The following is a 25,364-nucleotide window of genomic DNA, read 5'->3' on the forward strand; positions in this document are numbered from 1 at the left end:
GAGGGTGTGGGGCAAAGAGAAAAATCATACAGCATTTTTCAGATATAAAAGAAATGGGCTTAAGCTCACATTAGAGAACAGAATCTTCATACCTGTTAGCAACACTTTATACAGAGCTGTAAACACATGGCCGTATTTTACAGTGTAAAACCCTGCTGCAAACACATTTAATACCAAAAATACTTTTTACATTTACTTGTCATTTGTATTCTACAGATTTGTTCTGCGAGCTACAAAAGACAAAATAGAAATAAAATATGTTTGCCCAGTGATCAGCAGCAAAACAATCAACCACAGCTCCTTCACCAACCTCCTGACTCAGATCTTGTGAAAAGGACTAGCAGCTCCTTTATCCTTGATATAAATGCTATGCACGGTCAGCTCTTCAAAAATAGGAAGCTGAGAGTCAGATCTATCTAATCTCAAAACCAGTAAGAAAATAAAGTAATAACAAGCACGCAGAAGACACAGAAATAGATTCAATTGCTCAGTACAATAAAAACATTGCCAATAAGAGAGCACGGCCACATGCAAGTGTCCATAAACTTGACCCTTGGGAATTGCATTTGCCTCTGTGGGTTACAACAGGCCCCTGGCTGTCCCCATTCAACACCCCCAAATTCTGAAGGGCACTGAGACCATTTCTATCATACAGAAAATTATGTTTAAGAGAAACTGCAGTACTATGAGTACCGAGGGAAAAATTACTATTTGCAATCTGCAATTTACCCAACAGCAGAAAAGCTTTCTACTCCTCCTCATATTCACTAGAAGGAAAATCGAATTTATGAGCATCCAAGTGGTTCTGGTTTAAGGACTCACCCCAGGCAGAGAAATAGCAGCACATGCAAGGCACAGCTAGGAAAGGACAAAAGATAGATGAGTGCAGACCCCAATCACTGCTAATGATGTCAGCAGAGTGTGCGTCAGTTGCTTTGTTACTCAGCCTTTTGGTATTATTCTTAGCATTTATTTCAAGCTCCAGTAAGTTTTATTTATTAAGGTGATCACACAACTCAGGTCCCTTAAAAGAGCAGCTGCCTTCTGGCTTCAAGAGGAAGAGATTTAATCTGATTAGCTTTAACACCTTTTCAGTATGCTGTTTAATAACCACCTGATGACATTGTTCTAGGAAATTAAAGAACAGGGCCCTTTGCTTTTCAAGCCAGATTTAAACCCCTAGAGGACATATTGAAAAGCTTACCACTGTACTTGAATCTGGTCCTCTACCACTATTTTAACAACCTGCTTATCTAGTTTCTCAGCCCCTTCTAAATGATGAACTCTCTCACTTGCTAGAAATTCACTTCCAAGTGGATTTCAAGCAATGACTGCAGCAAAAATCATCACGTGCCTAGCTACAAACAAAATCCTTTTGTCAATATAAAATAAATCATTCCTAGAAAAGGTTAAATATGCATATATACTGATAACTAGAAAGAATAACATCAGCCCTTTCCCACCTTTTAGGCAATCCAAAAATGCAAAACAAAGTGATTTGGCTAGCTGTCCTCTTTCTCTTATTTGAGGAGCTAAATCCCTGTTTGGTGCAGATGAATATGCAAGTGACACAAAGTCCAGCGGCAGGCAGACAGCTTTGCCTGACTCTAGCTGCCAGACTAATGTTAAAAAGATGCAGGAGCCTGAGTGAATGAATAAACAGTGCTGACTGAAGCCTTTCCCGAACAAAAAATAAAGTAATATACACTCATGTCCTATCTGTGAAAGGAGGGCCCTCAACCAAGTAAAGCGCTGGCAGGCAGATGCTTTTCACACTGCTCTCAGTCTGCTCATTTTAACTGTGGAAGGGGTCCAGGAACCACGAGAGGGGCTCGCCGAGAACAAGGCTTGCAGTATTTCCTTATTTCCATCCGAGTAATTTTGAAATTTATACCTGTAAAACAAAGATGGAAAGGAGAGAAAATGGAGAGAGATGTTTAATTGGAGTGTGAAGAACGAAGCTGAGCCGTGTTTGTATGGGCAGCCTTAGATTATCAGTGATCTGAAAATTAGAAGGAATGTGATGGCAATTTTTTTTCTCTTTATCAGATTCCTGGAGATCACCCATTCCCAGCAGCCTTTTTCCCCCTGTACCGAGGGTGCACAATCACTGAAAGTATGATTGCTGCTGCTGGAAGTTTCCATAGTCAGGTGAAGGTCTTCACAGACACAGGGGCAGTATTCTTTCTCTCCAGAGCCAGAGCTCAAGTCCCACAATCAACACATTACACAATATATTCCCCTTACTATCATCACATTCAACATCTTTCCTGGAAGGAAGTCACCAACTGACACTGGCTTGAAACTCTTGCTTTCTGGTGCAGTAATCATTTCTGATGGAGGAACACAGCTCTAGGAAATCAGTGGTTTTGCTTCCAGTATGATTAAATTATGTCCCTCCTTAAGATACACCGAGTTAGCCTCCGGGTGGCTTTGCAGCTTCCCCTAGGCACATTCCTAGCACCAAGAACAGCACGGAGTAACACCGAAAAACAGTCAGTGTGTGTTGCCTGCAGACTGTATAAAGCAAGTAACATTCCCCTAGAAAAGACAGCACCATGGAAGCACAGATCACACAGAAATCTCATAACAACAATATAAAACCAAGCCAATATTGTACAATTCCAGTCCAGAACTGCATCTGAAACAAAACTCTGCTTAGCTTTGGGAAGTTGCTGCATTAGGCCTAAGCTTTTACATCTGCAGTAAAAGTTGAAACAGATTCAGATCAAGCATTTTCATATAAGCAGATCTGTAACAGAGACAAGCAGTCATGTGCAGCAGACAGGTGCGCCGTGTATGAAAGCAAATAAACAGCAGTCCTGACCTAAAAAAGGTTTGGCTGCAGCTGGGGACAGGAGATGGTTACAGTAAGCAGGCTGGAGTGCTCAGAGAACCAGGGAAAAGTCTAACAGGGGACAAGCAACGCTCATCAACTATTATTGGGTCTGCAACAGAGGAAGGGCACTTCAGATTCCCTTTGTAGGAGATCTTTGTGGTGAATTTACAGGTTTTAATGGAGTGCTTCCTTTGTACTTCTTCCTCCCTCTCAGCATAGTACTTTCCATTGCTCTGCGAGACCAGCATCACTGTATTTTACCCATGGGAGAAAGCAGCCTGCTTTCAAAGGAACATTCTCTTTGGAAGCACTTTTTAATCGGAGGGATTTCATGCCTGTTGCATGAAAAAAAGCCTGAAAACACCTGCTATTTTGTCAGGTAGCAGAAGGTACCTCAGATTGAAAAGTAACGGCTATGCTCATCACATGAAATCTCAGTACTTTGGAAAGGTTATAGGTCCAGCCAGGTAGGACACGTGATCTGTCTCAGGCCAAGAGAGACACAAGCCACCTCTGTGCATTCAGCATTGCGTTCTCCAATCCTTCTGGATGGGCTGGGAACCCGCTATTGTTGCTGTGGATCGCTTATAGCTGAAGTCCTCAGTTGCTACAACACCTGCCAATTAAATAAGGTGCACCAAATAGCTATAAACCCCTGACCCACAGGCATAAATCTGCAATGTGCTCACTGCCCCCGATACCAATGGGACTCTGCCTATACAACAAAGTCCATGATTCAGCACTGGGAGACTGGAAAGGAAGGAAAGGCACCAGGTAAAGGAAAGCTGCAGAGAAACACAAGGATTTCCATCGAGGTTACCAAAATACAAAAAAGAATAAAGCATTTAAGGTACTTTATCAGCTGGAATCAATTTGCTGGGAATTTCAAATTAGTAATTTTATGAGGAATAGATTAGAAGAGGGTAAATAAGTAAATAGGAAATAGACTATTTTAGATCAAAGTCTGTACCTTTAAAGTTTAATGGAAGTTTTAAGCTAGCTATTTCAGAGAATTCAGAAAATAAGATGTAAAATACTGTTATTCTAAAGAGCATACCTAACCCTTTTATCCTAGCCTTGTCCATGGTTTAGCTTTTCTTACTGGGGTCTCACTGAAACCGGGGATATTATGGACATACAGAAAGAAGCAAACTGAGTGTTTTCAGACTAGTGATGGTGCTGAATCACCATAGTAAGGATATATGAAAGTGGACAAGATTGCTAAAACTATCACATTTATACATTGAAAGCACTGATGGCAGAAATTCCAATAACTGCTTTGAAAAGCACTGATTCTTTCTGCAGGAAACCTTCCTTTTACTATCAAAAGTAGCTCTAACTAGAACTGGAAAATTTAATTCTTCCATTGCACATCTGAACAAGAAGCTACGTTAACTCCCACCTGACTTACTCTCTCCTTGCATTATCTTGTCCCAGAGCCAAGCAAATGAAACTGGTTGCAGCCTTATGCAGGTACACAGGGCGTTTTAAGTAAACAAAAAGGTACACAGGCAGGGAATACTGAGCTTGTAGCTGGAAGTGTTTGCATCTGACTACCAGTTCAGTTAGGCACCAGCCAGTCAGAAAACAAGGAAAGAAAAAACCAGTGAAGACTGGTTTTCTGAAAGGACAATTGTACTATTTGAAACTCCCATCCAGAATGTGGCTACTTTAAAAAGCAATAAAATGATTCGCCCTCACTTTGAAGGCTATGGCTTTCCTGTATTACTCCTTAGAATAGATGGTCTCAAAAGACTACAGTGTGGCCCTCCCCTTCCACTCCCTCGAGGCAGGGAACGCATTTGGTTAGAAAAGGCTTCCAAGTACTTCAACACCAAGTACACTTTTACATGTGCAGTCTGTAGACACCCATATTTAGGACAAATTCCATCTTGGGTAATTCTTGTTCCTGGTAGGGCTGTGGGTTCAAAATTTGAGTTTTTTGAATTTACAGAATCACACTTTGGTTGATCTCTCAGAACATGGAGATGGATGCAGCCACAGATAGATGGCGACGGAATACAGCAAGGCAAAGCCAACATAAAACTTCACTTTTGCAGCTTCTGTTCTTATCAGTGGGGAACTATGCTATGATACTATTCTTCCTGACGTCAAAACAAAAGGAAGACCTTCTACAAAGCAAGATTTGATATGAATACTTTATACTTTCATTAGACTAGATGATATTTCTCTTGATTGCTTTACACTGTGAGCATTAAATGGATTCTCTTCTACTCTTATTTCTTCCCAATCCAAACACTCAATAAGGTGATTGAGGAAAGAGAACAATTTCTCAGTGGTGCAATGAAGATAATACTCTCCTGCATGGAAAATTCTGTTAAGTCTGCACATGGAAAAACCTCTAAGTGATGTGATTTATCTATAATGATTACCTAATTTATGTAATGAAATGGTAAATCTTATTACCTTTATGCGCTTTTTTGTTGAGTTTAGGCGGTATTGAGCAGCAGACTTTAATGGCCTGACCTAAGGGTGAAAAATAATACATTACCACTGGAGAGAGAAAATGCAAATAGCTGTATGTAGACACCAAATGGGTTAGAGTCCACAGGCATTTTGATTACCGTATTTACCATTGAAATCCTTGAGCAGAGATCTGTGAAACCAAGGATCATCGTGACTGATTTTTACATCTGTGCATAGCTTTGTCGCTAGCATAGAACAGGAATTCATTTGTTCTTTTCCATCATTACTAGTAGATACGCCAGATACATTGTGAAGATTTTTACCCTTTGAAATGTTGCACGTTGGCAGGCAATACAAGCAGCAAATTCCAGCTGTCTTAACCTAAGAAAGAGACTGTGCACTCTTTTTATAGTTACATCACTTAATGAAAATATAAAGATTATCATGAGGAAAAAAGAGTATCTCTGTGTCCATATGCACAGGAGTGTAGAATAAATCACTTTGGACAGGCAAAGCCATTTAATTATTCCCTCTCTACTAGACCTAAATAAGTGAGCTGTTGATTGCACTTGGCACATTATGGGCTGGACACATTAAAGGGAGAAGAAAGGTTGACTCTGGAGCATAAGTGGAGCAGAAAGGACAGAGGTAGGTGATTTCTCATCAACAAAATCTCACATAGGCTCAATATTTCTGGAAATCCCTGTGGCACAGTTCTACAGCCAGGGCTATTGATGGTGGCTGCTCTAGCATCCAAGAGGATTGAGGTATCTTGCCATCATCATTTCATTCTGATGTAACAGGTTTCACATAAAAAGTACATTCATCTTGCCCACCCAGGCACTTCTACTTTCCTATCAGTGTGTTTATGGATAAGGGACAGCGTCTTTTGCACAGTTCTTCCCCATCTTGTGACCCACTGAAGCACGAAAGCCCTAGGATGCACATTAACAAAAGGAAACATTATTATAGGATCTCATGTGTATTCACTTGGGTTTTATCTGGTGTTGCTCTCTCCTGTCCTTCCTGGACAGGATTCTGCTATGCTCCTTAAGACACATCTTGATATTCTCCAACTCCCTTTGAGCTGTTCCTTAAGTTTCCCTCAAGGGGCCTGGGAAGCCTGAATAAATAGAATTAGAAAATGCAAAGGGAGCAGAAGAAATTCAGGTACATTCATGATGACATTACTCTAGTGTTCACTCCCCCTCACCACAGCTCTGGCAAACAGCTCTACTACTCAGAACAGACTCTGGCAAATGAGAAAACTGGGAAGCTGACATGACCAGTTTGAAAGACAGCTTCCACATGTTTCTCCACACTCATATTTACACATAAAGTGATTCTTACAAGGTTTCTAGAAAATACGAAGCATGGCAACTCTGCTGCTCCTGACCTTTGGACATGTAGCTTATTTGTTTTTCCTTATCTCATATTCATTCTCTACATCTTGTGTAAAATAAACACCATGGAACAATCATGGTGGGTCTCCAAGGTTTACAATATCAAACATCAAATCTGAAGAGATAACTCTAAAACCTCTGTTTTTAAAATTTAAAAACTGCTCTGTGAATTTGTGCCCTGTGGAATACTGCAAAATGGTAACTGGGTGCCACAAGGTAATACAGTAATTAAACTATGGAATATCGGTGGTAAAAAAAAAAAAAGTCAAGACTGATTGAAGGTCAGAAGAGTTACTTTCACCTGTTTCACTATTCTATAAACAACTTCTCATTTACTCCAGTTCTGGTGACCTGACTTTCATATTTCCTTTCTCCATAAGGGAAGAAACTTTTCCATTAACAAGTTTCTCGCTATTCAGAAAATACGGTATTTTTATATTGGCAGATGGTTATCTACTGGAAAAATATAATAGGAATTTTTTTTCAGAGGAGCAGGTTTCAGAACACAGATTAAGGTAAAAATTAATCATGCTGTACTACATGTAACAGGCAGTAACAGAGAGGAAACACTACTGATCAAACCAAAGTATTGACATGCAACCACATTCTGCAGTCTAAGTCCTTTCCTAAATTCATTCTCTCCTTTCCAGTTGTCAAGCTCTGTTTGTTTTCTTTAATTAAAATCAACATAGAGAATAAGAATAATAGGAGAAGAAAGGAGACAATCACATTAGAAGAATATACTGTACCTTCTGCAGTAAAGGCACTGAGACACAAAAGAAAGACAAAGAAAAAGCCACATAGTGCCAGGAGCTTCATCCTTCCAACTAGTCACGAGAAGACTTCAAGGAGGCTGAAGCAGCATTCTCATCTGCCTCCAGCACAACCTTACCTTTTTATAAGGTAGCCAGAAAGGAATGCGGTGTTCAGAATGGGTGGAGATTTGGCCTTTGTATTGCACTTCAAGGGATGAAAAAAACCTGCCCTTCCTATTACAAGAAGCAGTTTAATCAAAGTCAGGCAGCAGTTAGCTGCATTAGAGAGCGTCCCACCAGCTAAAAAGGAGCACCTGGCTTTGAGTATTAGAACATACAGGGATGCTCTGATGCAGGGTTTGTCCTGTGGTTCACAGCAGCCTCCTTAGGTGACGTTGTGTGCTCCTTTGGCTGCTTGGAAAGGCAGAGTACAGCTGAAATGAAGCTGTGTGGACAGTGAACTGAAAAGGCAAACCAAACCCAGAGCGTTTAAATCAAAGCAATTGCCAATGTATTGTTAACATAATTAACAAGACAGCTGGTTAAGCAGCAGATTTCTGAGTTAATAATAAACTTCTCAGTATCTATTATATCTGGATAATTAAGCCTGTTACAGAGATTCCAGTTAACAATCAAGATTAAGAAGTCCATCAAATTCAACACAGTATCAAGGTTCAGAGAGCATGCATTAAAAAAAAAAAAAAAAAAAAAAAAAGTCCTTCAAGCAGGAAGGAGCCGAGTCTCTTGAATAAGGCAAAAGTTTAGGTTTTGCAGCATCTAATTCTCACAGCTTATTCTGATAAGATTTGGGTCTCAAATACCAACATATGCTATGAACTATGTAGCCTTAAGTGCTGGGAGCAGTACCTGGAAGCTGCTGGGGCTTGGAACTGGCAGCAGGACAAGCAGCTTCACTCCAGTGCACATACATTGTCCTCCCCCTCCCACCCCCAAATCTCAAAGGTGTCATATTTCAGGTTTTGGAATTGGCTTGTTTCTTGCACTGGATCAGCAGCCTTCTGAATCAGGTCACCCCTTCATCTACCAATGTTAGCCCCGAAAACTTATTTCTACGTTCCTACCTAGCAATATCCAAATATTGAGAAGATTGCTAGTGCCTGACAAACTTTTCTTGCCAAGGCTGACATTAGCAAGGCTCTAGAATCAAATCACTAACAACACTTGCTACAGATAGTATTATCTTCAAAGTGCTTTATGAATAGCCCTACCTCATCATTGGCACACCTCAATCGTTCAGACTGTAGTAAGGTTTTTAGTTCACATCACTGCTAAGCTTCTCAGAAGCTACTTTTACAGTTCAGTTGATGCAGAGAAAAATGAGTGGGGCAACAGAGCATTGATGTTACTTTATGACCTCAGGGTTCTTTTGAATAGTTGAAACATATGGATGTAAGCCCTCATCTTTTACATCAGCATTTTTGCCCGTTAACACAGAATCAATCCTTTAATATGTAGGGAAGTTCTATACTCCTCTCTAAAAGGGGAACAGTCATTACTATTACCAAAGTAGATTTTGTCAGTTAAGTGTTTTATAAAAAGAACTAGTTACATAAAATATATAAACTAGAACTACTTATGTAAAGTGGAAGCATTATAGGAAGGACTTTTTAACACAGAAATGTCTCCGCAGTCCATTTTATTAACTGAATCAAATTTACAGCTTCAGTGTACCAACAGAAGTATTACATTCCTTTGGATGAACTCTAAATGGAGAGGAAAGTGTGGCTCACATAGCTTTGAGCACAGAATGAAATCTAAACTGGTAACAGTGGAATCTCTTCAGCCTGGCTTTCCTGAAATAATCCTTTCCATTCCATTAGCAACTTTCCATTTTAGCAGACCAATGTTGATTTTTCTACCAAAGAATTTCAAACTTGCATTTGTGTCAGTTACATAGCACAGCCCATCCTACTCCAATTCTGGAAAACCTTTGACTGTATTTCTGTCCAGTCTTGCTCAGGAAAGCGCTCACTTCATTTTAACATGGCAAGTGACTTCCCTGTATAGGCTGTTAACCTACACCAAGATCTCAAGATGAAAATTCTCACTTTTCTAGGCTAAGTGATACTCTTGTAAAGATGTGGTAAAGATGGGATCCCTTAACTCCTGTGCTACCTGACAGCAAAGCTGAAGATGAGAGAGGGCATGGGGAAGAAAATTAGATTTTTATATAGGACATAAGACTTTACAAATTATTTTCATTCTTCCACATATTAAGGCAAATTTTATTAATTAAATAGAAGAAAAGCAGGCTAGATGGTAATTCACTGTCAGTAAAGCTACTCCAAAACATAAGAAGGAAAGGTACAGGGAGGGAAGTTGTGCTGAAGGTCTTAGGACTGTGCGCACAGTCCTTGCAATTATCTCCTTACTGGTGACTAAAACCAACAGAAACAAAAGAGTTTCCTGCTGGTTTTGTTACATCTTTTCTTTCAAAATATCCAGTGAGAGAGTTTGAGCAGTGACAATCTCGCTGCATATACCAAATACCTGCACAGATAGCACAGAACAAGTAGACATGATGTTTTTCAAGGAAAACAAACAAACAAAAAACAACCTAAACTGAGCATGTAAAACAGAGCTGGGAAATTTAATGGGCTAGTCAGCCTAGTCAATAAGGCACATGAAAGGATAGGTAGGAGAGTCATTTTTCTGCGACATTCAATCAGGCTGTCTCAATAGTGGTTGCAGTGAAGCAAGTACCTATCTCACTTAGTGACCACAGTATTTTATCTCCATTACACTTTCTGAGAAAGTTCTAGGCAAGCTCATGTATACATGATGACATTGCAAAATATAGGAAATAATTATCATTGCAAAGGGAGTCTAGATAAGCAGTTAATAGAGATTCTCTGTATGGCTCTGATAATTAAGAAAGTAAAAAATGATATATGCCTAATTCCACAGAACTCAACCCACTGCACTTTTAAATCTTGGACCAAATAATACTCAACTCTTGAAGTCTTTAATTGTTCTATGTATTTAAGCTTGTGAAAACCTAGAAATTAAAATATCCTAAATTTTGGTCTCAATAAAGTCAGTGAGGCTTTTCCTACCAAGTTGACTCCAAGCCAAATTCTCCATTATGTTTTTGGTGGTGGGTTTGCTTTTTTTGGGGTGTGGGAGGGGTGGGTGGGTTTTTTTGAATCCCAGGTCCTACTGAAATGTCTGGGAAAGATGGGGAAACAGGGGATGCATGTGTGGAGTCTGAAAGCAAGAAAGGAAAAAACATGTTACTTTCCCCATAAAGTGTTTTAAGATGTATCACTACATATGCTTCTAGCTGAATTAATTTGGCTTTTTTACAGACAAAAATTGTACACTGAAAGATTGAAATGATTGAAAGATTTTTTTCCAAAAGCTGTATTGCTTTGGTTTTCCTGAAGGAAAAAGAAAGGAAAGGTCTTGCTTTACTGACAAGTCAATTTTGTGACTTGGCATAACCATATATAGGTGGCAACCACGTGAACAGAATGTTTTAATGGTAACCCAGAAAAAAACCCTGGTTTGTAATCAAAAGACACTGTCTGTCTAATGATAAATGGTTAAAGCTCTCATGACAAAAAGTCTTGTTACTTATTCTGACTGTAGTCTTACCTGTGAGTTACAGCCCAGCCAGTGGTGATACTGCTCAATTTGGGGTTAAACATGATACATTGTCCTTTAAGGAGGACCATTACTGGACAGCTTTACTAGGCAAGCCTCATTACTGTGTATCAACCATGCATACCTTACTAAGGACTGCGCCCTTGAAGAGGAACTAAAGGCTGATAAAAGGAAACATCCTACCCCAGAAGGTGCCGAAGGCTGGACGATCACCAAAGCAGCACGAACTGGGGGAAAGGTAAAGGCGGCGGCAGGGAGAGATCACAACCTCCCACTCGATCCAACACCAAGGAGCACGCATGCCAATGTACATAGCAAGCAAGGCTAATTTAAATGTAACTGGCCAATAGTAGATGAGAGGGTGACTACTAACGAACGAATGTAAATTTAGGCAGGTTTTTACTAATCATGTAACAGGATAAAAACGTTGTAGTTCTTTGGTGTGGCGTGCCAGCTCTGCGGAGTCACCACCTGGCACCCATCTCTGCACAGTGGTGAAATAAACAAGTATCTCCGCTCTGTGCGTCAGACTGGCTTATTGCACACCGGGTACCGAACTCTGCTTGTGGGACAACACGACCATTTTGAAGCTTTTTACTCCCCCAAACAATTTTAATTTCACTGATTTTAAGGAGGTTATTTCTGAAACTTATACTCAAGGTCTTCTCATGCTCTCTGTTAACAAGGAACTACCATCTCCCTCCCCCCAAGAATGACTCTGTTGATATTAGGATATCTTTGTCGATAACAGAAGAATAAAAAAGGAAAATCACATGACTGAGTGCATCTCACCTCTGCCTCCTAAAATGGCAGCTGCCTCACCCAACTGGCTTTCTTCCTTAAACATAAAGGTCAACTAGAAATGAAAAAAATCTCATAAAAGGCCCATATTAACTCAAACCTACTAAGACTTTATACCCACAGAATTTTTCATGTCTTTTTAGCATTGAATAGAACCATCACCTTCTCTTCCTGTGTGCACAATAAGAAATAAAAAATGAATACAGAAGAGGAGGAAGGTAACCAGGTAAGGTGGGAAATGAGTTGCACAAGAGAACCATTTCCAGCTACATTCATTTAATTAAACTGGACAAGTGTTGGAATGTTAAAGGCACTACAGCTGCTGCCAACACCTACCTCAAAAAAGAAATATTTTTCTCCTGAAACATTCCTAACAGAATACTGGCAACAGGAGTGTTTACAAAGACTTACTTTCCTAAATATAGATAACTGCATTGTAACTTTGCTATCCACCCCAAGCAAGAAAGCAGCATGTCCTACTTGGACACCCCATTTGTTTTCTTCTTGGAAGAGGCAGGCTGCTACTTGGTCTCCTCTGTTACAACAACCCAAGCCTTCCAGCTACTGTGATGGGAAATAGGCAAACCTGTATACTTCTCACCACACACCCAAATACCCCACAGAGGGGAAATAGAGCAGGTGGTGGGAAGCTCTGCTGTCTGCCCAGGGGAACAGTTTTAAATGGTTTACACTTCTGCCTTTCAGCCCGCTCTCGTATGTCTCATTCTGAATTTGGAGAAGCCAAACCAACCACTTGCTTAAAAGCTATTGTGCCAAAAAGCATAAAGGAGTTCGCCAGACGAGTCTGAAGTATTGCCCACAAACCTCAAAGTCTGCTTGCTACCAAGGGAGGCTGCCACTGCCTCCGCAGCTTTGGTTGAGCAAACAGGAAGATGTTACCTGCAGAGTGGTTTTGGCCCTCAGATGAGAGAGGATCAGTGATCACTACTCTAGAGCGTGGCAAAACAGTCACTTCTCTATTTTCTCTTCTCCAGTGTGCCCAGCATCTGCAGCCTAGATACTCTCATCCATTCTGCTGAAGACACATCACCTTCTGTAAGAGAAACTATCCTTAGTCTTATGTTGATTCTTAATTTCACATAATCTGCCTGTAACCTTTGCCACTGCTGGCTGCCTGTGTCCCCTACTAAACATGTCTGTGCCAGTAATTACGCTCATTTAGGTTAGCTTTTAAAATATCTCCTCACTTGGTGTTCATAGTCACCTCCAGTTTCTGCCCTTGAGTCTGTTCTCTTTTCATACTGGTTTTTTCCCTTCTGCCACTCCCATGCCTTTTTCTCTGTCATCCAGTTCTGCCCCAGTCTCCTTTTCCCTTTATTACGACTGGGTAATAGGTGAACAATATTTTTTTGTTTCAACTGTTTAACTGTTTTGGTGGGGGTTTTTTTCCATTTAAGCTATTTTTTTCCAAGGCATGAGTCTGCTTTTTGGCAGAAATATTTTGACTTTTCAATGAAATACAAATGCATGAAAACCTAAGTGTTCTTTTTTTTTTTGAGCCAGTCTCAAATCATATACATGTTTGGACTCTACCGTCATTCCTCATGGGAGAGAGAGATTAAGCATAAAATTTCTCATTCATCACATGGGCTAAATTGTCCATTCAGGATAATCTCACATAATACGTTGCAGCTAGAAACCTGCTGATGCATACACCAAGCTGAAACAAGTTAGCTTTTGAAATCTTGTAAGTTGGAGCTCTCCACTGGGAGACAGAAGGGTTTGTCTCACCATCACCAGTCTCCCCACTGAGCTGAAGTCACTCTCGCCCACTGCTGGGAAGCCCGCACCCTCCCTGGCCGCAGTGGCAGCCCCATTTCGGTTTCACAGCACACCCGTGCTACCTGGCCTATTCATCACAACATTCACCTTGCTGTAGCCATGCCAAGTCTCATCAGCTGCCTTCCCGAAACCCACGTATTCCCAGACTACTTCCCCGTCACTCCTCTTGACTGCAGTTTTCCATTCCCTGCCTTTTTTGTTTAAGCAAGCCTTGCGTTCTGTATATACCAACAAATAGATCCACAAACTTCAGAGTGACGTGTCTAATGACGGCTGGAAGGCTCAAGTTAATGTAGGTTTTGGTTTACTTCTTTTTTGTTGCTATCTACTGAAGTGTTTGTTAAAATCCCTTGCTTTTCAAAGGGGCATTTTAGTATGACAAACACACTAAGAAACACTACAGCTATAGGAAAAATTGAGCCTGTAATTAAATTAGCATCTCATAGACTGGGACTACAATAAATGGACTGCAGTATGCCCCCATGCACTATGGGAGACATCGACTTAAAGTGCTTCACATAATCAATTTTAAATTATGATTTTAAAAAGCAGATTTTAATATCAGCTTTTAATCTTGTTTTACATTTGTACATGTTTATTATTTCCCTAAGGAAAGGTTCAAAGTTGGTTGATATAACCATAATTGTCACGTCAATTTTTACAAAATGTGGCCTCTGCCTACAAGGCACTACTACTTTTTGCATACCTGAAGGAGGTACAAATACTTCTTTTCACATTCACAGAGCTCAGCACATGCTTATTCTGCTTTCAATATTTGTAATTTTAATACACTAGGTTCACCTACTAGAGAATTAGATAAGTTTTTAATTTGTGATTTTTGCAAGGCTCACTTAACTCCTGCCTATACAGCTGTCTGTCTCCCCATTTCCCTGGCATTCACAAATTCCTTGCTGTTGTGGTAGGATGAGTTATTCTTTGATGTCATGGGCTCTACCCTTCCTTCCTCCCTCCACTGCTAAGATCCTATGCAGGTGTTGGCTATCCATTACCTAGGCTAAGAGAAACGCCTGCCTTTACCACAAGGGCTGATTTTTTTTCCTTCCAATATTTATCCTTGCTGCTCCTTCTTAAGCCACAGAATAGTGGTAGCAGGGGGGTTCTTGACTCCATCTTTGTCAGAGCTCTTTACTCTGCCTTCTGCCCTTGACTGTGTTGCCTTCTTTCCCAAAGGGCACACACTCAGTTGGCTATCAAACACGCTGTACCTAGTCCTGTAACCGCTGTTCTTGAAAGCAGGTTTGGCTCATTTCTCAGGCCTGCTAATTTTCTATTTCCTTCCTCTTCAGCACTACAGCCAGTGCTTCTGAGTTGTTACCTACATGTATATAAAAAGGACAACTGTCACATGTGATTAGGACCATGAAATGCTGTGGGATTTTTTGCAGGTCCAGGCATGACTCAATGATATGTAAACAGGATTTGGCTAAAAATTCCCCACCTTTTACAGGAATTCCTTATTTTGTTACGTGTGCCAAAGAACATTAAATACAGGGCATATGTTTATCCTGCAATTAAATTAAAATCTGATCCTAAATATTGGCTACAGCTGAAGTTTCTAAGGATTTCCATGATGTTTCAAGTAATTCTACTTTAAATCATGATCTAAATAAGCAGCTGCATAATTTTTAATAAAGTGAAGAACACTTATTAAAAAGTGTTCTTCACAGTCAGCTGGTATAAGCAAGAAGGCCAGACCTGACTCATGTACATTATTTGAGTTCGCACAGCAGAATACAAGATGAAATTTAGATCTCACCTTATGAAAACATTTAATATAATCAGCTTTGTAATTTTCATCCAACTTGCCCCACCTCTGACATTGCTGGAAGCTGTGAGGTAATACGTACTGGCCTTCACAAAACCTATATAATAGTACACCCATAAAACAGTAACACTGGGCATGCCTGGTGTCTTTATACAACTTGACTTGCTCTCCAAAAGACAAAGACAATTCCTCCCTATTTCTGCTGACATTAAACAGCAGGACAATTTTTTTTTAACTCTTGATTATTTGAAAATAATTTGGTAAGGCAGCTTATTTTGTCTTTGATAAATGATCTTCAGTTTACAGCAAACTTAGAATTTAGAAATGGTTGCCATAAATTCACTCTGAATTTTGAAAGGGACTAATTTTGAAAAAAAAAAAGAAAAATGCATTTAAATAACCCTCCCACGTAGTAATTAAGAACTGGATTTTTCTTTCAACATTCAACCACCTTAGTGACCTTTAGTAATCATAATAAAGTGGAGACAGGTTCTTACAACACAGGAAATAGAGTACATCAATCTCTGGCAACCCTCAGTGAGGATGGCTGTTCAGACCTGTAATCTGGCACTGGAAGGCCAGTTGCTACAAAGGCAAGTAACTGGCTGGCACAAGGCTCTGAGATCAGTCACTAACACAGCATTCACCCGTTCACATTTTACCAAGCAAGAACAGACTCTGAACACAAGTATAACACAGAACTGACAAACTCTAGAAACGTAAACATCTCATTCATACATACCCAGCATGTCTCAGCATGACAACTTTTAGATCTAACCACCTCTCCTTTGCCAATGACAAATGGGAATAGGTTCAGAAAGACAGGCTACCTTTGTTAATTCCTTCACTCAGTTTTGATGCCATTTGGTCTGCTCTTGCAGACATCATCATTAAGCTTCTGAACAAATCTTTAGCACTACTGTAATGCATTTCTTTTTACCAGCTTGTACACAGGAGCTAAGCTTTAACTGAAAGATAGCGTTTCGTGTTTTTTTTGTATGAATGAACAGTCTTGTAACATATTATGTATTCCGACTTCTTGCTAGTGGTCCTAAGACCAAAAAGAATTACTGGAAATCTGTCTTTTAATTACCACAATTTTATTTAGAGAAATAGCATGAAAACATCATCTTCTTGGAAACTGAGTTAGCCAACAAGGAAATTGCCTGGGGCGGGGGAGGGGAAGCTTCTGACCACTATCAGGGAAAAAAATAGAATTAAATATTTAACTGGAAAATCCAAGATTAAGTGTAACTTGCATGAAAAATACTAGTTATACATTTTTCTAAGTTGTACAGTGGTCTAGGTGTCTATGGAAGTACCAGACTTCTTCCTAGACATTAGCTCACCATCACTGTGCTGGTGAGATAGCAAAGGCACAATAATTCACTCGTATCAGGGTAGTGGCTTTTGACTTATACATCTTCATTTACTGAGTGCAAGCCTAAAATCACTGCACCACCCTATCTAGACTGGACACAGGATGTTACACATCTACCATCACTACCAATTCACCTTATTCCTGACTGCAGTGATGATCCGTCCAGAGATGAAGACCATTTTTTCCTCCTAAGCAGCACAATACATCCTCATCTGTCACCATCTTTTCTAAGAAAAATGCCACAAAAAACCCCAAACTGCAAAACCAAACAAGAACAACTGCATTTCTTAAAGCAATACATCTCTTCAGGATTTCCGAAGAACTTACAAGAGCAAGAGTAACTTATCAGATTCCTCCCCCGCACAAGACAACGTAAGGAAACAAAATTCCAGATATGTTTGCAAATTCTATTTGAGCCCCAAGGGAGTGAGAAGAAATACAAGCTGAGCTGAAATGCAAAAGGCTCACTCTCCTATCATTTATGTCTCTTACAGAGACAGATTCAGACAAAACTTGGGCTCTTGATAAAAGCTTCAGCAGAGTTCTCCTATCCCATCAAATTTCTAGCTAAAAGTAAAACCATTGTTGATGAAGTACATGTTTGTTCTTCCACTCCTTCCTAGTCACATAAATACAACTGAGGTGACAATAAATGCTTTAGGGGACAGACTGTGTTCATTGCATTGAAATGGTGCTCAGTGAACTGGATCATGGGATTTTGGCTCACGCAAGCTGACACAAGTAGTCAACACTAAATCAAATGATGGAACATTCTCCTCAGACAAATATCTCTGTTGGAGCTGGCAGGAAGAAAAGTTGAAACTCATACCATTATAGAAATGCAGACAGCCTTAGCCTCTAAAAATCTTAGTTCAAGTTCTGGACTTCATATTACCAACTTATTTTGGTTGTGTTAAAGGATCAGCATATCCACAATGTACAGAAGAACAAGGAAGAGGCCACCAGTGGCCAAGTAACAGCATTTATACCCACTCAGAAGAACAAACTCCCTCTGTTATCCCTGAAACCACCTCCTGTCAGGTAAGTATAGACAGGGTTTATCTACGTTTTTAAGAAAGAGATCAATCACAAAATCTTTCCAGATGGCCTAGAGGCTGACAGCTGCACAGTATTTTCTGCTTTGGAGGCTTGCCAGCTGAATTAAATGCCTTATCTATTCAGTAAAAAGAAGAGTGAGATGCCTGCCCAGACATCTGTCATTGTACCCACTTCCTCATACGAAGTTTTCTGGAACTAAGCATTGGGCAACCAGACTAGTTATTTTGTAGGAAAGACCCAATAGCGTCTTGTATTCTTCTATCATCTTTCTGAAAGAAGGAAAAAGAAAGCAAAAGAGCTTTCTCAAGAAGCAGCAGCTGAAAGTGAAAGGACAAATCTTTTAGAGCCATGGTAAATGGCAAGAGGGATAACACTCCCTGTTTAGGCATCTGTTTTTCCCCACTCTGGGGGAAAAGGTGACATGCAGCAGGAACAGATCTGCTTCTGTAATGAGAAGGTTACACAGCTCCTCTCATTACTCCATCACGGAGGTGTAAGCTCTAGCAGATCAGCTGTCAAAAACAAGTTTCCTAAATCACATCTTGCTTGAAACAGAGGACCGGACTACCAAAAGAAGAAAACATTTCCCTCATAGCACACTTAGCACTGCATCCAGTGTAAATATTGTTGGACTGAAGCCTTGCCTTGTTTCAGTACACTCTCTATTTAGATGTCTACAGCTATCAGATAAACTGGCCCTCATCACATCTAAGGCCTTGAAAGGCCAGAGGGAGAAGAGAAATCACATAAGAAACCAGGGGAAAGGGGACACATCTGTTATTCTGCCTTCACCGCATTGCCTGCAGGAGGAAAGTTAAAAACAAGCAAAATAGATACAGCTACAAGCCCCACCTTAATAGACCAAGGCTATCCAGAAGAGTGACCTCTGACGAGACAGCAGAGTGAACAACACAGAGCTTAGAGACCACAAAGACCACACACGAGACTCAGGGGCACAGCCGCCAGCTCTGCAGGGCACAAACTGAGGAGTGTCAGGACACTTGCTGAAAAAGCTCTGTGAAAGATGTTTTAAACCCTGCACCAGGACTGTCTCCTAAGTGATTATAAACTCACCATAAACTGCTAGGAGAAATTACAATCTCAGTCTTGCTCTTCATTTTGGTCTTTGCTAGTTAATATATCCCAGACACTGTCATTACTGCCTCTAATATTGTGAGCACAACTACAGCCTGCAGTTTCTACACTATATACCCTTCCCCTTTGAAAACAGAGGCCAGCTGTCCTGGTTTCAGCTGGGAGAGAGTTAACTGTCTTCCTAGTAGCTGGTACAGTGCTGTGTTTTGAGTTCGGTATGCAAAGAATGTTGATAACACTGATGTTTTCAGTTGTTGCGAAGTAGTGTTTAGTCTAAAGTCAAGGATTTCTCAGCTTCTCATGCCCAGCCAGCAAGAAAGCTGGAGGGGCACAAGAAGTTGGCACAGGACACAGCCAGGGCAGCTGACCCAAACTGGCCAAAGGGATATTCCATACCATGGGACGTCATGCCCAGTATATAAATGGGGGGGGGTAATCGCCGCTTGGGGACTAACTGGGTGTTTATCAGCGGGTGGTGAGCAATTGCACTGTGCATCATTTGTATATTCCAATTCTATTATTATTACTGTTGTCATTTTATTAGTGTTATCATTACCATTATTAGTTTCTTCTTTTCTGTTCTATGAAACCATTCTTCTCTCAACCCACGAGTTTTACTTCTTTTCCCGATTTTCTCCCCCATCCCACTGGGGGAGCAGCTGCATGGTGCTTAGTTGCTGGCTGGGGTTAAACCACAACAGCAGCACATACTCCCAGAGAACTACGTTGGTTCACCATTAACTAGTCTAGGTTGAATTAAATTAACTTTGTATCCTGAAAGTTCTTAATGCTCCCTGTCTTCTCACAGCTCAAAAGTTAATTTCATTTATCTCTAAATTTAACAAGATGATTTACTCCAACTGTTTTATTTTCCTTATGCCACAAGCAGCTGGTTAGAAAAAATTCTCATATACCAAATATGGATTCTTCTTAGAATTGCATGAGCTTTTAACTAAATATTAATGAATCTTATGTTAGCATACCACCTCCAGAAATAATGACTCTATGAAGACTGCAATTTTAAGATTTTATCGAGTTTCTTTCTGGCAAGTGCAAAAAGACACTCTGGAGCATACCTTAATTTAACAATAAGAACTCAAACTACTTTTTTCAAGATTTTGAAAGACCTCTTTTGCGGCTTTTGAACTTAAGTATTAGTAATGCAAATCTAAGGATGCATTCCCTTATTCTCCTGGATGATTCAGAAATACTCTGCACTCCAATTCCTTCCCAGGCCCCAACTCAGCCTGGCAAACAGCAGCTGCTTTTTTTCAATTGCAAAGATATAGTACAACATTTGCTGCTCCTTTCATAAAGTTAATGCCTTAAAGGAGACTATTGTACAAATGACTCAAACTTCCAGCTGACAGACTCTAACGTCACAGGTTAGCAGGCTACATAGTAATCTGTGTTTTCATTCATCTCCTGTCTCCAAGTGTTCACCTGACACACTTCTGTCTTGCAATTTTGTATATTCAACTTTGTTAAAGACTTTTCCTTCTTCAGGGCAAGTCTGAAGATGACCCTAGTTCATTGCTTCTAGTCCTCCATTTCCAGTTTGCTTAAGAACACTTTCTGCCTTCCCACTTCTCCCACTATCTTAGGTGGCATTTATACTGAATTTTAGCTAATTCCCTGAACCACAGGTAGAACCTGAGGAGGAAGTAGCTCTTAGCTTTTTAATCCCTGTGTGCCCTAGAAATACTACACTTTCAGCTGGCATTTTTTTGGTGGAGCTGTCTCTATTGTACTTACACACTCTCTGCCAAGGAAAGTACTTCTCCCACCCAACACCCACGTCTGCCCCACTGCCCCAGTTAGATGCCACCAAAACACACACGCCAATATGAAACGGCACACAGGCAAAATATCAACCATGTTGCTCTTGAAGCAATTCTTGCTGCCTTGGACTACCTGACTAACCAACGTGGAAACATGGCACACACCTCTGTCCACCTTTATCAGTATGAGTGACCAATGTGCTTGAATTCACTGCAGCCACCAAACTGTAGATTCTCAATTTTACTGTACGACAAACAAAACAAAACCAAGAAAACCTTTTCCACCTCACCCCCACTTTTTTCCCCTTGTAATTCATGGATGCAACTATAGTCCAAGTGACAGACTTGCTTCAGTTGACCGAGGAAATAAGACTCTCAAGTGCCACTACTGTGTAATTACTAAACAGACTTTGATATCTCAAGCCTAAAAAAGGCCAGAACTTGACTGTCCAGCCCAATCTCCTGCATAATTTCTACCAAAATATTGCTCCCAGCAACCATTGCACTATAGCACGAGATCCAAAACTGACTTGAGGACTTCACGAGAACTAACCACAAGCCCCATTAAAACCTGTGGCAAATTCTGAAATTTCCCCCCGAAACTGTGTTCCTGGGGGCAAAGTCTGAAATTTCCCCCCGAAACTGTGTTCCTGGGGGCAAAGTCTGAAATTTCCCCCCTGAAACTGTGTTCCTGGGGGCAAAGTCTGAAATTTCCCCCCTGAAACTGTGTTCCTGGGGGCAAAGTCTGAAATTTCCCCCCTGAAACTGTGTTCCTGGGTTCTACCCTGTTTTATCATTATTCTAATAGGATCCTGTTTTTGGCTAGTGAAACTTATTCCCTTTTTTTTCCCTGCTATGCTTACACAGAAATACATATTTCTCCTTGTATTTCTTCTCAGTTAAGTGGCTGCTTAAGCTTCTTCACACTAAACAACACTAAACTTCTTAAATCTCACTTGAAAACATGAAAATTGTGTTTTCCTTAACTACAAGTTTATTTACTTGAAAGAAGAAACCATGAAAAATCTGATCTTGATTTTGTGACTGATTTCTCTCACTTCCTTCCTTTAAAAGTAGTTATTTAAAAATACCCAGCAAAATTCTGTAGTAAGTGTCTTTACTAAAAGTCAGTAAGGGAATTGAGTTATGTATAACCCTCTTCAACCTGACCCAATAATGAATCAAAAGAGGAAAAAAAGAGCCTTTTGTAACCAATTGTCAAAAACATGGTGAACAAGAGGCCCCTAAGGAGAGGGCAAAATACAGTCAGCAAAATAAATTAAAGTAACATTCCTTAATCAAGGAAAAAAAAAAAAGCTTTACTCCTCAGCTAGTTTTGGACTTCTATGAGTTTATACCCTCCAATAACAACCATTTTCCCTTCCTAGTTTACAGAAATGCATGAAACAGGGCATTAAGAATTAGAGGGTCTAACCACAGGGTTGATCAGCTTTTACAGATCTGAAATTTAGGATATAAAGCACCTAATTTCCTTCTGAAAGTATTCAGTGTTTAGGAAGACACAAACCAAAATTCTTCCTCAGCTGTATTTGGTCTCAAAGCTGCTGAGCAAGACGTATGTAACAGACCCTAGTACCTACTTAAAAGAATCTCTCAAGTTTTATAATTAGGCCTCTTCAATTGAGGAAATAAAACCCCAAAATAAATTACTTACAGTAACATCACCTTAATAAGTTCTATTGATAAATCTAAACATTTTTTTAGTTCTAGAAAGTTTAAGTTGTCTGTTTACATGCCAAGAGCAGCCTGACAGTAAGCCAGCACAAGCTCTCAGACAATGCTCTCCCTGAAAAAAAGGGGCACCTGCTCTTATGCCTATCAAACTACCGCATTTTAGATTTTCAACCTTCCCCAAATTAGAGCCATCTTAATTAAGATAAATCTTAATGCTTCACTTAAGACTTCAAAGGTAAAGAAGCAATTCTTAATCTTGTTTTCCTCTTTTTGGAGACACACACTGGATAGCACTAACAGATTATTTTCCTACTGATACAATCTCATCCACAGGAGTCAAGCCACATCTTTTCAGAAGACTGAGCACAAATGAATGCTTGTGCTTCCTCAGGCACTATTTTGCCTGTTTTTTCTTAAAAGGTTATTAAAGCTTCCTGCAGGGTGTTGTGTTCTAGACCTCACTGTTTCAAGCAATCCAGGATGCCTCTCTTGGTTCATAGCCAACCTCTAAAACTTTGTCCTCAGAATCTAGACAAAAAGAAAAGTTGGGCAAAATTCCTTTATTACAGGCACAAATACTAGAATTTTGTTGCAAGATAGCTCCCTGTAGATTTCAGAATTTGAGGACAAGCACACTGCTGTGTTCAGCTACAGCAGTATGGAGAAATTGATTAAGTATATGAAATTCCTTAGAAAGTTAAAACCCTCTAAACAGGCTACTTACACTTGACATGACCCAGAGACATCTTCCATCTACGTACTAGATCTTCCTTCAGCTGTAATAGTGCCAGGAACTGACTGTGCTGTATAATCGTTAGGCACAAAGGAGTTGCAACAAGGCTCTTCACAATCCAGTTTCTTCCCTATGATTGAAGAGGCTAAAAATACCACAGCATGACAGACATAAAAGCAGCACTGGCTGTAGTCAGTAGCCAACATGTTACACTAACAGAACCACTTGAAGCAAGTGTAGACAAGGATCTTCCATCTGGGAAACATCCCCAAAAAGATTATTTCCAGTTTCACTGGCTAGTATCTTTGCAGGTTTTTTTTACGGAGGAATACACACTCTCTTACAAAGGAAACTGTAGCCAAAAAAATATTTGTAGTACTCTTCATCAAGTTATTAGTGCAGGGGTACTAAAATATTTCTGTTAACTCAGGGAAAATGAGAGTAGTCAAATTGTGAGGCTAGAATTTTATTGTTCCATAAGTCAATACATAAACATAGCATATTTACCAGAAATTGAAAGTTTGAGTTGTTGACATTAGCTCAAAACTTCCTTGTGCCCAAGAACTCACCTTTTATTCCAACATATAACAATAGAGTTTGGCAAGTACAAATTTCTTAACCTTAAATCAATTTCACTGATAGTGAACATTTCTTTTAGACCAAGCTAAAACATACCAATTTGGAGAACAGTTAGAAACAGAGTAAAGCATACAACAGTATGGTAAATTTATGATACTTAGGTTTACAGCAGGCCATCCTCAATTCCTTCTTTCTGTGCCAACTGTACAAGCTTCTAAGAGGTGAGCACTAGGAGCTCTTCTGAAGAGCAGGGCTTCATCTGCAATACTGAAACTTAGTCACTGGAAGACAGACATGTCTATAGCTATTCAACAGTTTGATAAACCTAGTATTGAAAGAACCTAGCTATTACATCCAGTCAACATTGAAGCAAGGAATTTTCATGTGCACTCCAGAAAGACTGAAGTTCATATGGGACAAATGCTGCATAGTTTCCTCATCTTGTCCCCTTTATACTTTTTGGTCACCTCACTTGTCAAATCCAATGCATTTCTGACAATTGCTTAAATCTTTCTGAAATTTCTGCCCAGGTAGAAGTCATTACTGCATTTAGTGTCACATCTGATTTGTTCAGTTCTTCTTAAAGTGTCACTAAAATATCGTTTATGCAACCTTAACTGAAAACTGATGCATCTCAACAGCATTTCATGAATTTGTCCCTATCTGCATGTGGGATACCAGTTTAGAAATTACTTCCTTTACTATGAAGTAACAGTAAAAAAAGAAAGAGCTGAAATGCTGTCAGACCCATTCAAAGGCAGATAGACTATTTTACCCATATATTAAAAATAATTTACTTTCCTCAAATAATATACAATCAGAAGCAGTTCACGCTATTTTAAACACAGAGCTGGAAAGCGTTTGAAGAAAAACTATGACATCTGAATCACATTGCACTGAAACAATATGCTGATATCCTTTAAACTTCTGACTTGCAGCAAAACTTCTTGTAATCATGAATTTTTACTTCAAATGTGCACTAGTTAGACTGTCAGACAGCTGCAAACAGGAGTCTAGGTTTACTTTCTCCTGCCACCTCCACCACCGGCCAGCATAGTGGCCACCCGAATGAAGATGTTCAGTGTATCTGTGTAGATTCCCATACACCTAGAAAACAGGAAATCAAAGTTAGTACTGTTGAACAGAAAGAGTATTATTTGGCATTTCACACTATTATACTTCATTTTTAAAAGCCTACATGAAGCACTTGTAACAAAACCCAACTATGACTGTCCTCAGTGCTTGGTATGTCAAAAAACCCCTGTATTTTTGTGACACCATCTCTGCCAGCAGGAACTATTTACCGAAGTCATAACAGACAGTATGCTGTTCTCATACAGTAGCCCTCTGCTTTTACGCTGTACTTTTATCTGTTTATCTCCAAGAATTTTAGAGGTGGTCAGTATTATTCTATTTTAACTGTAAGAAACCAGAATCAAGAAGGTAAACAATTCACTTAAGATCACAGACAACATTTACAAGCAAGTTACTTGTTAATCAGACTTGGTCTTTACTGAGAGTTAATTAATCCTTCTTTCCCTATCTATCACACTGTTGAAGCTTTTTTATTTAGTGATAAAGACTAGTGAATATTAAGTGA

At 39.8% G+C, this 25,364-nt stretch overlaps 1 protein-coding gene across 2 annotated transcripts in view; it reads right to left on the reverse strand.

Moving 5' to 3' along the window:
* Positions 1-23,635: 23,635 nt before the first annotated feature.
* GHITM (growth hormone inducible transmembrane protein) overlaps positions 23,636-25,364 on the reverse strand; it is a 316,211-nt gene continuing 314,482 nt past the window's right edge. For both annotated transcript variants that reach the window (XM_069796148.1, XM_069796147.1), the window contains exon 9: positions 23,636-24,871. In XM_069796148.1, the coding sequence (XP_069652249.1) occupies positions 24,784-24,871 (88 nt within the window). In that variant the 3' untranslated portion in view covers positions 23,636-24,783. The remainder of the gene's footprint in view (positions 24,872-25,364) is intronic.

The sequence above is a fragment of the Haliaeetus albicilla genome, chromosome 11, assembly GCF_947461875.1.
Source record: "Haliaeetus albicilla chromosome 11, bHalAlb1.1, whole genome shotgun sequence".
NCBI lineage: Eukaryota > Metazoa > Chordata > Aves > Accipitriformes > Accipitridae > Haliaeetus > Haliaeetus albicilla.